General features: G+C 37.5%; 1 protein-coding gene across 1 annotated transcript in view; it reads right to left on the bottom strand.

The window, feature by feature from the left end:
* The window catches only part of BTBD9 (BTB domain containing 9), a 127500-nt gene that overhangs the window by 29346 nt on the left and 80733 nt on the right, over positions 1–17421 (bottom strand). Inside the window, 2 exon segments of the mRNA XM_032216811.1 lie at positions 3568–3675; positions 16707–16896. Of these exon segments, the coding sequence (XP_032072702.1) occupies positions 3568–3675; positions 16707–16896 (298 nt within the window).

A 17421-nucleotide genomic window follows, 5' to 3' on the forward strand; every position in this document is an offset into this window, starting at 1 on the left:
TTTTATTATTTTGAAGGCTTCATAATTCACTATGTATTTTTTGTTTTAACATTTTCCTCATTTTCTTTTCATAGATGAGTATTTCCAGGAAGATTTGTGTCTATACTTTCAGATTGCTGTCTTCTATTTTTCATCCAAATATGGAAGAAACTTTCCCTGGAATCACTGCTTCTTATTAAACATCTATAAAGATTTCCTTTCTTGTTATAATATTTGGACTTGATTACTATATAGATGAAAATCTTAGAAACTGTCTTTAATTAACTTGGGTAATAGGAGTTCAGGTGAGGCTAGAATCACATAATTAAAGTGCTGCTAACTTTGCCAAAAGGTTTTTTTTTGCAATGATTTCATGTAATGAATACAGTTTTTGTCTTTCTTTTCTAGTAGATTTCACTAAAAATGAAAGTGAATTAAATTTTAAATACTGTAAGCTCTGGATGTTACAGTGACCTCATCTTGTGGTTTACATCCATAATTGTACTATCTCTGTAACTATTCCTTGTTTCACATTCTAATCATGTATATTCTTCTGAATTTTATTTTTCCTAAAATACATTTATCCTATGAATATAGTTTCCCATAATAATGTGAATTTTTACTTCATAGAATAAGAAATATTTAGTAATTTCCTTCTCTTTTTTAATTAATATAACACACAAACATACACACACACACACACAATCAGGCAAAACAAAAAAACCTTTTCTTTTTTTTATGATTTACATAATTCATAAAACAAACCAACAACAATCTGGATAATACACTGACTTTGATCATATGAAACAATTGTAATGTGTCTAGATTTTGCTGATAGTGTAGAAATAGCTTTATAAAAAGTAAAAGTTCACTCAGATTTGCCTCTAGTGGCTTCATGGCTTCCGGCCTTAGAAATTTGTTTGATCGCTACTGAACAGTTTTTCCAGAACCTTCTTCTGGGGTATTATTTAACTTCCCATTTTATGTTATACAATATCATATTTTATGAAAAGCCAAATAATTTGATTTTGAGGAAATTGAAATTGACAACCCTACAATATTTCCTAAATACTGGAAAATTATATCTTCCAGTGGATCCAGGGTATTTAAAATTATAAATAATTGCTCTGGCTAAAAAATGAACACAATAACAAAGAACTTCGGGAAATACTACAATGAGTGTCACATTTATCCAACACACTTTAACTTTATTAGCCATTGTGTTTTTACTAACATATTAATTTATTTATACAAATATTTTATATTATTTTTTGCCGTTTTCTTTTCTCACCATTATTTTTGTCCCTGGTTTATTTTCTTTTCATCGCTATGTATTTTTCCCTCATTCTGTTTTTCCAATTAAAAAAAAACTGTACACATTACAGCATGCTGATATTGAAAGCTAGAGAAAGAATATGTTTATTTACCAACAAAAGTAATGTGCATTTTTAAAAAGGTGTTCTACAGATCAGGGGTTCCCAACCTCTGGACCGCTGTGGAATGTTTGCAACCAGATTGTGGAAATTGCAGGCAAGCATGCACGTATGCATCCCCAGTTGTGTGACCAATGCTCAAGCATGTGCACATACACTCCAATTATGTGAGCTGTGGGCAAGTGGGAACTCTGCGCACACAAATAGAGCTGTGCTTGTGCACTCGCTGTCCGCTTGTGCAGAACTATCCCCTCCTCCCCCCCTCCTCCGCTGCCAGTCTGCAAACCCAGAAAAATTGGGGAACTCTGCTACAGAGGATTATTTATTTATATTAAAAACTATAAACTGCCCAATAGCCAAAATGCTGAGTGGTTTACAGCAAATAGCTAAAATAATTTCTAACAATAATAATTTCTGTGAAATGCTGAAAAAACTGGATCAAATTTGCACTCAAATTTGGAGAAAAACAAAACAATTTATATAGTTGCATTAAACCTCTCACAGATTAGATGAACCTATTAACATTTCCTATATTTTTAAACAAAGCCTAAGAAAAGAGTTAATTGGGCTAGATATCCTCTCTGGTAATGTGATCAACACACTATTTTCTCTCTTAGCAGCCTAAAACTGTTTTTTGTTAATTCACACAAAAAAAGTTGTTACTCCAGTTCTACAAGCAGGCATCAAAAAGATCAGCTGCATAATTTTGATTGATCTAATGTAGACGATATAATTACAATAAGAATCAGTTTGATGTCGTGATTAAGGCATCAGGTCACAAACAAGAGATGGTGAGTCACCTTAGGCACACAGTCAACTGAGCCCTAGAAAAGAAACAATGGCAGATCACTTCTAAAGAAATTTGCCAAGAAAGCTTCAAGGAGTCCAAGCAGCCTCTGAGAACTGGACACAACTGAATGGAAGGGGAAAATGCATTTTTTAAAAAGATTAGGAACAGGCTGAAAGTTTACAGACAACCATGAGTATGTTTGAGAATCAACTTCAGTGCATTGCTCATGTGGAAGATCACTTTCTGTCCTAAGATCAACATAATTTCAACCATGATATTTTCAGACATTATGGCCTTTGGGTTTGGCAGATTTAGAATGATCTTACTGATTTGGATTATTTTTATGTTTGTCATTGTTCAGATGTATTTATTTACTGTACTCTTCCTGTATGAAATAGGTTTAGTATCTTCCTCTATAATTTTAGCAGCACATATTTCTCTTATTAGAGCCAAGAAACCAAACATCAGAAATATTTGCCCTTTCAGAGAGATGAGAACATGAATCCATTTCATTACTGTCACACTGTGTTGAGAAAACATAATTTTTCCAGAAGGGACTTTTTTTTAACCTGTATGCAGCATTTAAAATGACAATTACAAGACCAATATGCATTAATTGGCTTCCATTTAAAGAAGACAGCAAGCTTCTTCTCTGAAGATAATAAATACGCCAACATTTCCATCACCAGCATTTTGAGAATTAGTAAGAAAGGTAGAGAGGGCTTTAAGAATAACCTGTCACTTCAGGCCCTGAGTTCTAAATAATTAATTTACACAAAAATACTATATTAAAATACAATTAAACCAACCAAAGGCAGCATATGCAGACTTGAAAACAGGTTTTCACACTTGACTACACTATCAAATGCATTTCCTGACATGTATACTGAATTTCATTTTCTTCTTTTTTGTTTCTCATTATTTTCTTTGGCACTCTCACTGATCAAAGAGGTTTGCTGAAAGTGGTGTTGTCTTATTTTTCCTGCTGAGACTTTGCAGGTACTCTTTATACTATAATCTAATTCCATAAACAAAGGATTAGCTCATCAGATGGATTAAGCAAATAGGAAGCAGCAAGGAAGAATACCATTATTCAATCACACATTAAAGAACATTTAAAACACCCACAGAACTAAGCAGTCCTTGTTTAAAATTTTACTTTTTAAACTGGATTCACTAGAAATGTCCTTTTTTATTGTGACTCAAAGGATAAATGCTTATAGAATAACAATGAAACCTCTTTCACAAGATTTTAATTCTTAATTTTAATCTTGCCCTAAGTATAATACAATACAAAAGCTTCTATTTTATTTATTATTTATATGTTCTCTGATCCAGATGTTTAGATATTTAAATGAAACTCACTTGCAAGAAACTTTTGTTCGGTCAGCCACCATGGTCCACTGCTGCTGATTTGTAGATACTTCAATGTAATAGCTGTAGCTCCTATCATCACAATCCCAGAGGAGTAATCTGAAGGGCAGATAAAGAACTCAAAGGTCACCTCTATATGGAATTTTGTATTAACAATTGAGTTTTTAAATTAATTGCAAAATATTTGTCATAAATAACATGTATTATTTAGCTTTACATTTCTAAGAGCAAAAATTTTAATATACAGGTAGTCCTGTATACAGGTAATTTCAAATACAAGTAGTCCTCAACATACGACCACAATTGAGCCCAACATTTATGTTGTTAAGTGAGACATTTGTTAAGTGAGTTTTGCCCCATTTTACAACTTTTCTCACCACAGCTGTTAAATGAATCATTGCAGTTGTTAAATTGGAAATATGATTGTTAAGTGAATTTGGCTTCCCCACTGATTTTGCTTGTCAGAAGGTTGCGAAAGGTGATCACATGACTCCACATCACTGCAACCATCATAAATATGACCCAGTTGTCAAGCATCCAAATGTAAGTCAAGTGACTATGGCGATACTGCAACAGTCATTAGTGTGGAAAATGGTCGTAAGTCACTTTTTTCAATGCTATTGTAACTTTGAACGGTCACTAAATGAACTGTTGTAAGTCAAGGACTACCTGTACTAGGTATATGTTTTTGATAATTTGGATTTCTAAAATTATTATTCTTCAGATTTCCTAGCACGCAGTAATTCTGAAAAAAAAAATCAACTACTGTGCACTGGATTCATCAATTTGTTTTGTATATATGTGGACTAGTAAGAGGTGCTTTAAATTGAAGCTGCCTTGTTTCTTGGCAACATTTTTATGAAGATAGCCCTGAGATCTTCTCAGAATTTCAAATACTGTTATGTTCCCAGTCTCAAAAGGTAAATAATTTGATAATTTTCTTCTAGGAAAAAAAGAATGGCTAAAGTATTGATTGGGATGCCCGAGTTTTGTGACTACTGGAATATGTATATACTTCTCTAGATCTTGGAAAATAATAAATAGCAATAGATGAATTTTAAAGCTATCAACAGTATTAACCATAGCAGCTTTCACAGTTTACTCATTAGATGTGCTAGAACATCCTTCTTCTGGAATTTCCTATTTTTTAATTTTAGAGAACAATGATTGCTTAAATAAATGGACACTTGAAGTTTACTAAGCAAATATTAATTAAAACATATGAAAAAAGATGTTATTTGCATTGGCAGTTGTAACAATCTTCTTAGACTATTTATATTGCATATGATGAATCATCGCCTCCCCATCAGTGTCTCCTTGTTTGTCTTCAACTGCTGAAAAAAGTATTTTTTCTACAGAATAATTTCATTCTTTACTAATTGCTATTTAAATGCTTTGTTTTAATGCTGAAGGATTCTTGTAAAAGTTGGTGCTTTTTTTAAAGAAAAAAACTTATTTGTTTGAAAAAAAATAAACCACTGATTTAGAACTGGTCTTATTTAATAAAAATGTTAAATGTGATATAAAAATAAGAAAAAGATTCATTCTTCAGATCTGTAAATCTTTTAATATTGATTAGGTTGATATACTGCGCAAACAAGATTTCCAAAACCTACTGTAGAACCCTCTATATAAACCTGGGGTGTTATTAATAAATAATTTTAAGAGCCAAAAATAAAAGAACTCTGAAAAGAGAAACTTTTAGTTCTCATTAATGCTGAGTTTCTGGAAATTAAAAATTCAGAGCTGATTCCATTAAAACTCCCCAAAGCAGCATTCCACATTTGGTTAGAATAAACATCCAGCTATCTAAAGTTCTACTTTCTCATTCACTGGCTTTTTGTTTAGCACCAATATCTTTTGGTTGCTCTAAGCAAAACTGTAGCTAACTTGCTTATTAAAAAATCTGTCAACTTAAGGACAGAATCTCGAATGTGTGATGAGCTTATAAACATAGTTGTAAATCAATGCAGAAGTTTTAATTATGGGATAAATCTTTTGAAGAATTACAAGTACTGAAACAAAACCATGTAAAAAAGGAAATAATCTAATTAGATTTTCCATGAGATCACTTTTTTATAACTGGGGACTCTGCAGTTTCCTTGATTTAAATTGCCAGAGTAACAGAAATTATACAAAAAAAAATCAATTATTTTGAATTGAACATCAGTAGATAATACAATGTTGCTGATTAATAACTTAACTAAAAACCAACTTAGCAGGGGACAGTCTCAGCACAAAAACATTATGAATATATGGAACATTTATGAAAAGAGCAGAATAGTTGATCATGACAGAATATTTATTCAGTGTTAACAAAATGATAACACAGGTCTGCAATTAAAAAGCTGTTTGATTATTTTCATCTAATTTCCATGTATTTTGGTGTGCTGAAAACAAATAAAATATTGAAAAAACTCCTAGACGTCATGATTTGTCACAACATGCAAAATTGTCTTCAAATTTATCATTTTTTTTAATTTTTGGTATTTTTTTTAATATTATGGGTTTTTAACCAAATTTAAAGTCCAAATTACTATTAATTAAATCACATAAGTGCATTTAAGATATAAAATGCCAAAAAACCTTTAAAGGGTTTGTCCAAGTTATGTAAAAAAAATATAGCACTGTAAATCTGATGGTCAACAATATATACATAAGCTAAGCAAGTTTTAAGTCTGTGCTTCTAATGGTAGAAGGGGTTAATCTTTCCTGAAGAATCCAGTGGGAGGGAGACACAGGGCAGATCGCAGCATCTCCGGTCAGTGCAGGGGGCGTGGCCAGCACTGTGACGTCCCATGTACAGACACAGAACTGCTCTCTCCTGCATGCCACACTTGTGCATGAATCATCATCAGGTTCTTGGTTCTAGGCTGTTCACACTTTTTCATCGCAATTCATGTTAGCTCGTCATTCTTCAACTGTTATGTTAAGGCTCCATGAAAGTGTATTAATTCGCCAGGCAGTTTCTGTTTCATCTGTGGTGAATATACAGTGTTGAAGCAACAGCAGAATATTACAGACTTTGTGAAAAAAAAGTATACTTTGCATACTTTGGACTAAAAATTGGAGATCAAGATAAAGTTTGGGTGCATCATAAAGTGTGCAAATGGTGTGTTGAGGACCTCTGAAACTGGTTCAAGGTAAGAAAAAATCTTTCTGTTATGGGATTCCTATGGTATAGCAAGAGCAAAAGAACCATAGTGATGACTATTACTTTTGTTCATGTGATGTGAAAGGGTTTAATTCCAAATGGAAGCATTCAATTTCATACCCCAATCTTCACTCAGCAATTCGTCCCATCCCCCATGGCACAGATATACCAGTATCCAAGCCCCCTGCTACCTTGGAAGAGATACCTAGCTCCGATGAAAGTGAAGTCATACCTGAACCAGATGACAAATCAAGTTCTGACTTTGAAGATGATACAAGACCAAAATTGTTTTCTCAGGAGGAGATGAATGATTTGGTAAGAGGCTTGAATCTTCCCAAAGATGCCGCTGAGTTACTCAGATCAAGGCTGAAATGCAGCAATTTATTGTTGTCAGGAGTGTCATCTTCATGGTTCAGACATCGTGAAAAGGAATTCATTCCTTACTTTGCCCAGGAAGACAAGTTGGTTTATTGCATTGATGTCGAAGGTCTGATGGGTCAATTTAAAATCCAATATGATTCAGAGCAATGGTGTCTTTTTATAGATTCTTCAAAAAGAAGTCTCAAAGCAGTTTTACTCCACAACGGTTTTTATGCTTCCATACCTGTAGGTCATTCCGTACACTTGAAAGAAACCTATGAGAACTTGGAATTGGTTCTTCGTAAACTTAAATATGAAGACCATGGTTGGCTAGTGTGTTGGGACTTGAAGGTCTTGTGCATGCTGCTCGGGCAACAAGCTGGGTATACCAAATACCCTTGTTTTCTGTGTTTATGGGACAGTTGAGACCGACAAAATCACTGGACCAAGAAGAGTTAGCAGCCGAGGGTGCTAACAGTCGGTGAAAAAAGTGTCCTCCAAGAAACTTTGTTACCTTCCCATAAAGTTCTTCTACCACCTCTCCACATAAAATTGGGATTGATGAAGCAATTCGTAAAATCACTTCCCAGAGATGGAGAATGCTTCAAATACTTGGTCACCAAGTTTCCATGCCTGTCGGAAGCAAAATTGAAGGAAGGTGTGTTCGTCGGACCAGACATTAGAAGGGTTATAGTTGTCAATACCATGACGGATCCTCAAAAAGAAGGGTGGATTGCAATTAAAGAAGTTGTACAGAAATTTTTAGGCAATAACAAAGATCCTCACTACAAAAAGATTGTCGGAAGAATGCTGAAAGCATTTCAAGCTTTAGGTTGCCTGATGAGTTTGAAAGTGCATTTCCTCCACTCCCACCTTGACTACTTTCCTGAAAATTTGGGAACTGTGAGTGAGATGAACGATTCCACCAAGACATTAAAGAGATGGAAAGGTGATACCAGGGAAAATGGAGCATTACAATGATGGCAAACTACTGTTGGATGCTTCAGAGAGACATTCCAGATGCTACTCACAAGCATAAATGCACCAAGAGGAGCCTCACAAGGAAGAAAAATCGAGTTTAGTTTTTGTAGGTGAGCTCATTTCAGTTCAAAAAAGGATTTTCATGAAAATATTGTAATAAAACTTTAATTTTATGTCTATTTACATTTATTTTGACATATTGCCTTATTTAACATAGTTACCTAAATTGTCAGGAAACGTGATGCCCTATGACAAAATGGAGGTCATTTTTGGATTCAGTGCACCAAAAAACATAAAGATTAAGTGGAATAACCAAAACAGCTCTCGAAAAAAATTTTTTTTTGCAGACCTGTGTAATGTATGCACTATGCAGTGCTTCAAGCTATTTTAGTTTCTTGGAAGTATGCCAATTGTGTAAGACTATAAATATTCAGTCAGGTAAAAATGCAATTTAGTCCAAAATGTCATGATGAGTATAAAGTGTCTTGTAACAGGTTAAAAATTACTGATTTATTATAGCCTACTTTTTGTGAAGAAGAAGGAGAAGAAATGTTTTCCTCAGTTGACAGGTGTATACATGCATGGGTTAAGCAAAAAAGACACCATACATGGTTAACAATGAGTAATTTGTAAAACATAAATAGATAAAATGAATAAAATAGAATGCAAAACCCAGTAACAATTCAATTAAATGTTAAATGCAGGCTGAATAAACATTAACTTTTCACAAGAACAAAATTAAATGAACACCTGCATCCTTCAAAGGAATGTTGTAGTATATTAAACTATTTTTCTACAGATTTCTGATTGATGTTATTCCTTCATTAAGATCAATGTGCATAGTACTATCTATTTATTATGTTGAGCATCAGCCATTTCTTTTTGGTGGAAAGATGGAACATAGAGCTAATAAATGAAAAAGGTACAGCAGTTTTTGCCATACTAAATATTTTAAACCTTTAGATTCTCTTTGTATAGCTTTTATTTTTCTTCCTTTCTTGCAAAATAGACTAACATGGCTATTCATCTGACTCTTTATATTTAAAAAGTTATTTCATTAAGAAGCAAAAACACTACATAATTGCACCATCTTTGATAGCTCACAATAATTTAACATGCATTATTTGCCCTTTCAATCTATCACTACAGGTATATGTCTCCCAGATAGCTGTATATCCAATATACATTGTTGTATCCAGTGGCTAAATTTCTTAAAACTTCAAAGGAAAGCAATCTACAGTAGTAAAGAGCTTGGAAAAGCAAAGTTATAATGTGACTGAGAGGCTAAGGTCAAAAGAAAATAAGGGGGGGGGGGCAAAAGGATGTATTTCCACACATATTTGGAAATCTTCCCTATAGTACAATGAACTGATTTTTGTTATCAGCTTTTGTTATCAGCACAGCTCACCTTCATCAATATCTAAAATATTAAACATTTGCATTTGTAGCAGCAACCTTGTTCACATTTTATTAATTAAAATAAATAACATTGACTAATAAAAATGGGATAACATCCACTCACATTTTAGAAAACCTCTCTGGGCCTATTCCTTTAAGGAAAAACATGTACACCTGTTAAAAAAAAGTGAAGCAGAAGAGCTATACCTTAAAAATGAGGGTAGTCATAAAATTAATCTTCCTTGGTTAATAATCCCAGTTGTATACTATGGCTTATTGAGCATAATATTTCTATTCCATTCTAAAACATATATGTGATTCACCGAGTGTATTTATATATGACTGTTTGTATTATTGATATTTTTCATCAGTGAAATTTGGCAATTCTATCCCTTTCTAATATTCTTCTAGACTCAATTTATCTTCAGATTGCATTTAAAAGTGTTGCACAGAGGTCCTGCTTTTAAGTTTGCTTTTGGACCACTAGTCCTGCAAGTTGGCCTGTTTCCGGAACAAGAATTTTTATTTCTTTGAATGTTGTCTAATTATTCTGAGGAGGCAAGTTGTGATGCTGAGAAAATACCCTAGAATAATGCTTCTTGAATTCTTAAGTACATAAATCTTTTCAATAATTTTGCTTTAAGATAAATTATATACTTTGTAAACTGCCTTTTCTTGCCTTTGTGAATAATGAGAAAAATCCCTAGGGTTCTTTGTATCAAAGATAAAAATGCAATATCTTAATCTCCCACTGAAATTCTTTCTGAAATTGTATGTGCTAATTGTGTCAGACTTCACACCAGACCCAGTAATAAATCTTGCCTCTCCAGATGTTTTATTTTGCAATCAGGACATTGCTTATAGCAGGGTTTACAAGCATGACAATGCTAGGTAAGTTGTTTTATTGCAGTCAGGACACAAACCATATATGTGCAGAAATCAAGCTTTCTAAGTTTCTTCCAGAGTTTGAATTCAAGGTTTTCTTGCTTTTACCAGTGTGTGAAATTAGACCTTGAGATTAGGAGATGATCTTCTTAGTCTTTATAGAAAAATTTCATCTAGCTGGAAGATCACTAGGCCATGCTTTATTAACTTCATACTTTATGCCACCAGAGGTTGTCTCCTCCCTTTCCCTTTCATCAGATGCTTCTTCTCCTTCTTCTATCTGATCATGGATGGCTGGAAAGCATATTGCACTTTTAATTTCTTCTTCTTTGGCTGAAGCTAATGAACTCTCTCTCTTTACTGGCATTCTGCCTCTCTCTGTCTGAAGAGGTAAAGTCAGTAGAAATAGAGGGATATCTATTATGTTGTATTTCTTTGTCATGATTTTCCCTTCCATTCTGTCACTGTTTCTCTCTTGGTAGTTGTTCAAATGTCTCCTCCTTCAATGTCCTCTTTCCACTCAATGACAGAAATGTTGGCAGGTGATGAATTCTGAGTGTACAGTCCACTAGGTGATTTAGGCTTTTGATGGCACTGAAAATGGAACTGCCAAATAGATAAGAGGAATGACCGTTGGCTTACCTGAACGGTCATTCTCTGGGCACTGCGGGAGAGTCAAAGCATGGGTTAAATTCAGTCTATTCATCCAAGGACTGAGTTGAAATTCTTAGCCATGCCCCCACTCCTCATTGAGGTCCAGTTCAAAAACGAAGGCGTAATCTATGATGGACTGTGATCTTGAAGTGTCCTTTGGAAGTCTCCATAGCCCACACGCTTCGAACAGCCTGAGATGCCTGATAAATAAGGGATGAAGAAAACCCCAGGGCAGGGTTGGACTCTCCCGCAGCGCCCAGAGAACGACTGTTCAGGTAAGCCAACGGTCTCCTGTGCGCTGCTTGGAGAGTCCAAGCATGGGTCATACCCAAGCTATGAAGTCCCAGGGAGGGCAACATGATCGTCTAGGGTGTGCGGAGTCACAACTACTCTCTGCAACACTCTCCTTCCAAAGTACGCCTCTGCTGCAGCCTAGGAGTCAATGCGGTAATGCTTAATGAACAGAGTTGGAGACGACCAACTCTGCAGATTTCTTCCACAGGAGCTTGTGTTGCCCACATGGCCATGGTGGCCACACTCCGCACTCTGTGTGGAATGAGCAGTGAGTCTAGGTGATACCGTCTTGCCCTGGTGCTGGTAGGCCAGTTTGATACAAGTCCTCAACCACCGACCGATGGTGGACGATCCCATGGAACCTAGTTGAAAAGAAATGAGAAGGGATTCGGAGTGACGGAACTCCTTTGTTCTCTTGATGTAGCAGCAAACCATTCTCTGAACGTCGAGCTTGTGCCAAGTTCTTTCCTTGGGATACTGAGGGTGAGGGCAGAAGTTGGGAAGTACAACTTTCTGCGATCTATGGAACAGAGAGTTAATCTTTGGCATAAAAGCTGGATCTAGCCGGAGGGTGACCCAGTCGGCATGAAAAACACATATATCCTCACTGAGGGAAAGAGCAGCTAACTTTGACACTCTCCTTGCTGATATAATTGCTATAAGAAAAGCTGTCTTCAGAGTTAGGTGACGAAGACCAATGGACATATAGGTTCAAATGTTGTCTTGGTCAGGGCCCTCAGAACAAGGGGGAGGTCCCGGGTGGGGAAACTGTGTACCTTAGGAGGGCACAGATTGGAGGAAACCTGACCTGAGGGTGCTGCCCTAAGGAAACAGCTGAATGTCTAGCAAGAATGGTAGAAAGTGCTGCCACTTGTCGGCGGGGGGTGTTGGGAGACAGGCCCTTATCCAATCCCGCCTACAAGAAGTCCAGCAGCTGTGGTATGGATGTTGAAGTGGGCACTATATCTAGTGTCCTACACCAGGCAGCGAATGCCACCCAAGTGGCATCATAAATCCAAGTCGTAGACGGACGTCGGGATGCTTGGATGGTATGAATGACTTTGTCAGATAGATTGTCTTTCCTCAGGAGGTCCCCCTCAAGTGCCAGACGGACAGTTGGAGCCAGCTGGGATCTGGATGAGCTATGGCCCCCTGGCTGAGGGAGAGTAGCTCCTGAGGTATCTTTTATGGTCTGCGAATGGAGAGATTGACAAGGTCCACGTACCACGATCTCCTGGGCCAGTGAGGTGCTACCAGGAGAACCTCCGCTTCCTCTGACAAGATTTTCTGAACCAGCTGTGGGATGAGGGGCAGAGGCAGGAAAGCGTACAAAAGGCACCTGGGCCAGTGGTATCTCAGTGTGTGTTCCCTCTGCTTGCGGGGTGGCATGTCTCGAGAAAAACCTTGGGAGTTGCGAGATGGCTGGACTGGTGAACAGATCGACCACCAGCAGTCTGAACTTGATGTTCAGTTGATGGAAGGTCACCGGGTGAAGACGCCACTCTGCATTGTCGATGGTTGTCCGACTCAGCCAGTCCGCTCTCACATTGTCCACTCCCAAAATGTGGTCTGCCTGCAGGGAGGTCAGATGGCACCCGGCCCAACGTCCCAAGGCCTCCCCCTCGGCCATCAGGGCCCTGGACTTGGTGTCCCCCTGGCAGTTGATGTGGGCCTTGGTCGCTATATTGTCCGTGAGCATTAAGACATGACAACCCACAATGTCCCGTTAAAAGTGGCACAAGGCTAGTCTGACAGCCCTTAATTCTAGCCAGTTTATGTTGTGGGCTGCCTCTCTGCATGACCACTTGCCTTGAGTCACCTGCTCCTGGAAGTGGGCACCCCATCCCTGTAGGCTTGCGTCTATTGTAACCACCAGATGGTTTGGCTCCTGGAAGAGGCAACCTCTCATCACTGCACTGGATTTCCACCACCAGAGGGACTGTCTGACCTTTGGAGGCAGTCTGACCCATCTGGGAGATAAATAATTTCTCTGGGAACCAAAGCAGTTGTTTGGACCAAAGACTGAGAGGAACTGGGAGCCAACAGGGAAAGGACGATATTAAAAGAAAATTCCCTCAGTCTTTGGACCAATCAGGCTTTGATGATACCCAGGAGCAGCCCCTTCCTCGAATCTACAGGAAAAAATGTAATTTGCTTTCAGTGTGGCTGAATGGTATAGATAAAAGCCTACAGGGCTGATTTGTGTAGTTATGGAGACTGGTTCAATAAAGTTGGCTTCCAGATTTATAGGCAGTTGTTCGAAAGGAAGAACTCTGATAAAAAGCTATATGTGGCCTCCAACAGCAGCAGGAATGAAGAGTTTTCTAGTAATAATGTCAGCACAGCAAATGTAGAAATCTGTCATGATCCAGCTCTTTCAGAAAATGGGAGACTTCTGAACTGTGGACAACTGGGAAGCATTTGGCAGCTGGTTTAGATGGTTGTAGGTGACCTGAAATTGTGACATCTGAATAACAGTATTACTATATTATCAAAAGCAATTTAAGGTTTAATTAAAAGATCTGACCAACTGTCTTGTCAGTTTACACAAAAAGGTATTATTTTAAAGTAGCATTTGTTCCTTCATATAACTGTGTACAAGGGGCAGAGAACAATGCATTGTTACATCTTAAAGGTGAAATATGGTTTGCAAAAATTAGTTTTAAATTATATTTCTATTAGAGACATGATTGGGTAAATGGTGGTTTTCAAAAACGCTCTTTAATAAATGAAACTGCTTTGGTCGCACTGATTGTTGATCTCTGGAGAGCTCCTACCTCTCTGACAGGTCGCAGTCGGTGTTGGTCGGAGGGCAGAGGTCGACCCCTAGGCCCCTTAAGTATGGGGTGCCGCAGGGCTCGGTCCTGTCCCCCCTCCTGTTTAACATCTACATGAAGCCACTGGGTGAGATCATTCGTCGGCATGGGATAAAATACCATCAATACGCGGACGATACACAGCTGTATCTGTCCACCCCATGCCTACTCAGTGAAGCGGTTGAAGTGATGTATCAGTGCCTGGAGGCTGTCAGGGTCTGGATGGGTGTGAACAAGCTTGCACTCAATCCCGACAAGACCGAGTGGCTTGTGTTTTTCCCCCCCAAAGATTGGCCCTGTATTCCATCTCTCAGGCTGGGGGTGAAATTATACGCCCCTCAGACAGGGTTCACAATTTGGGAGTCCTCCTGGACCCACAGCTGACTTTAGAACATCATCTGTCAGCTGTGACCAGGGGGACATTTGCCCAGGTTCACCTGGTGCACCAATTGCATCCCTACCTGAACCGGGAGGCCCTCAGAACAGTCACTCATGCCCTTGTGACCTCAAGACTGGACTACTGTAATGCACTCTACATGGGGCAGCCCTTGAAGAGCATTCGGAGACTTCAGCTTATCTAGAATGCAGCCGTGTAAGCGATTGTGGGTGCACCTCAGTACACCCATGTTACACCTATCCTCCGCGAGCTGCACTGGTTGCCTGTTGGACTCCGGATGCGCTTCAAGGTGCTAGTCGTTACTTTTAAAGCCCTACATGGTATTGGACCTGGGTACTTGAGAGACCGCCTCCTGCCAATTACCTCCCTACGACCAATTAGATCCCACAGATTAGGCCTCCTCCGAATACCATCCGCTAGCCAATGTCGACTGTCGACCCCTCGGGGGAGGGCCTTCTCTGTGGCTGCTCCGGCCCTCTGGAATGATCTCCCCATGGAGATTCGGACCCTCACCACCCTTCAGGCTTTCCGCAAAGCTATCAAGACCTGGCTGTTCCGGCAGGCCTAGGGCTGATGAGTTCCCAGCCCCACTTGAATTGTTGTGACTGTTGCGTTGTTTTTAAGCTGTTTTTTGTATTTGTTTTTGTCTTTGTTTGTTTTTTGTATTCCCCACTCCCCCCCTTGTTTGTTAGCCGCCCTGAGTCCCTCGGGAATACAAGTGTAATAAACATTGAAATATTGAATTGTTTTAGAAGGGAGCCTACAACGAGGAATCTTTTAAGCCTCAAAAGCTGAGTGTTACAGAGCAAGGGAAGGACTTTAGGCATCAATGGAGATCAGCACAGGGCTATAAAATAACTAACATTCTGCCTTACATGAAATAAAATATCCATCTACTTGCTCTGTGAACTAGAAATGTAAATTAAATTAAGAAAAGAACTGTGCCCATCCAATCTGATGCTCTAAATGATTCACATTTCTGTTTGTAGATGATCCAAATTCCTGAAATTAGTTCAGACCTTGATAGTATATTCTACTCCTTGGAGAATATCTTAGTTTATAGATTTGTTGGTACAATCAAGAATTCATGTTTTGTTTTCAGCAAATATGTTATTTATCATTAATGCACAAATGACATTACTGACACTTGAAAAGGTCTATCTTTTGCAGTAAAAAAAGCAGATCTGGCACCCTTTCCAAGAGCTGAGAGACACAACAAATCTGGGATCAGTGAAAGTCAATGTGGCACAATGACCACTTTTACAAAAAAAAGTGTGTCAAATAATCTGAAGGATGCCATTTTATGAATATATTTTCAATGTCAAGCATTTTGAAATATAAACATTATTTTGTCCTTCATTTATATAAGTGCCTCTCGTATCTTCATCATTTTAATATCAAACTATAAGAACTGAAAAACAAAGAAAGCATAATTCCTTATTTTATCATAAGGAAGTGATTTTTTTTTCTTTATGCTTCTCTATCACAGGTTTACTATGGTGAAACCCTTTTGTTTTTTTAAGGGATTATAATAACTTACACAAAGAGAAAAAAATCCTAAATTCTTTTTTAGAGTTGAATATTTTGTGGTAGTCTCCAAACCTTTACCACACATCTTTAAGAAAATCCCTTTGTCTTCTCAAAGACCTCTAAGCAATGCATATTTGTCTTTGGTTTTCTTCCATAAATAGTGTTATCCTCCTGCAACCTGCCCCCGTACCAAAACTTTTTAAAAAAGCCATTAGAAGGGAGGTACCAGTTGGTCAGAAATTATATACTGAGCTTCATGGATACCCAGGAAATTTATTCTAGGTTTTTTTCTCATTTAACACATTAACATTTCATTTTGCTCACACTGACTCATAGATAAATTTGAGGAGATAAATATTTCATCAGCTCAAGGCTATGCAGATGTAAAAATCACACAGCAATATAAAGTAACACAAACTGGAGGCATTCTGATTCTGGTGCTATTCTCAGCACAAAATAAATTGATTGCCCTCAAGTTATGTCACTATTTTCATATCAAATATGTCTATATGCATATACAGACTGGTTTGCTTTCCAACTTAGGTTTTGTATATTAAGAACACCATCACTGCATGAAAATATGAACTTTTCACAGCAGCTATGAGGAGGCGTGCATTCTCATTAGTGAACTATTTTTACATGAAAAAAGAAATCTTCTTACTGAATTGATCCAATCATGTATGGCTGCGCCAGCTGTACAACAATAGCACCACTGCCTAGCTGATGGCATGTATACCCGGAATCCCAGTCATAATTCTTTGTGTCTCCATTCAACAAAGCATTGCGGCTACGGCTCACGCCCTCAATCACGCTGGCACAATCTGCAACTGTTGCAACATTCTCAGTGGGAACTGAAAATTAAAATACAAAAGAAATCAAAGGAAGGCACAGTCAACTTAGTTCCATCAGTTTCTCTATCTGGGAAAGAATAAAAATAAGTAAAAATGTTGCTAACACACAGGAAAACATGGATACATTTCAGAGGCAAGATTAAAAATGAATGAGCAATGAGTGAATTGTATCAGTGAAGGCCAGAAATCTTTTAACTTCAAAGTAGTTATACAACAAAACATTTATCACAAAAACATTTAGACATATTGAAACAATTACTGTGATTAACAAACTTGAATTATGCATTTAAAATCAATAATCAAAAATTGTTTCAAAGAATAAGGACAGAAGTAAAGAGACCAATAACCATCACACCAGACAGGTAATAGATCTAGCCACAATGTAAGTGTGGTTGTTAAGGAGTCCTTCTTCTGTTACTTTCCAAGCATTCGAAGTATCATTAAATTTCTATTGAATCAAAACATGCATTATACAGATAAAGATGCATATTTTCTATCTATGCAGTTTTTAGAAACAAAATTCAA

This window comes from Thamnophis elegans, chromosome 4 (genome assembly GCF_009769535.1).
Source record: "Thamnophis elegans isolate rThaEle1 chromosome 4, rThaEle1.pri, whole genome shotgun sequence".
NCBI lineage: Eukaryota > Metazoa > Chordata > Lepidosauria > Squamata > Colubridae > Thamnophis > Thamnophis elegans.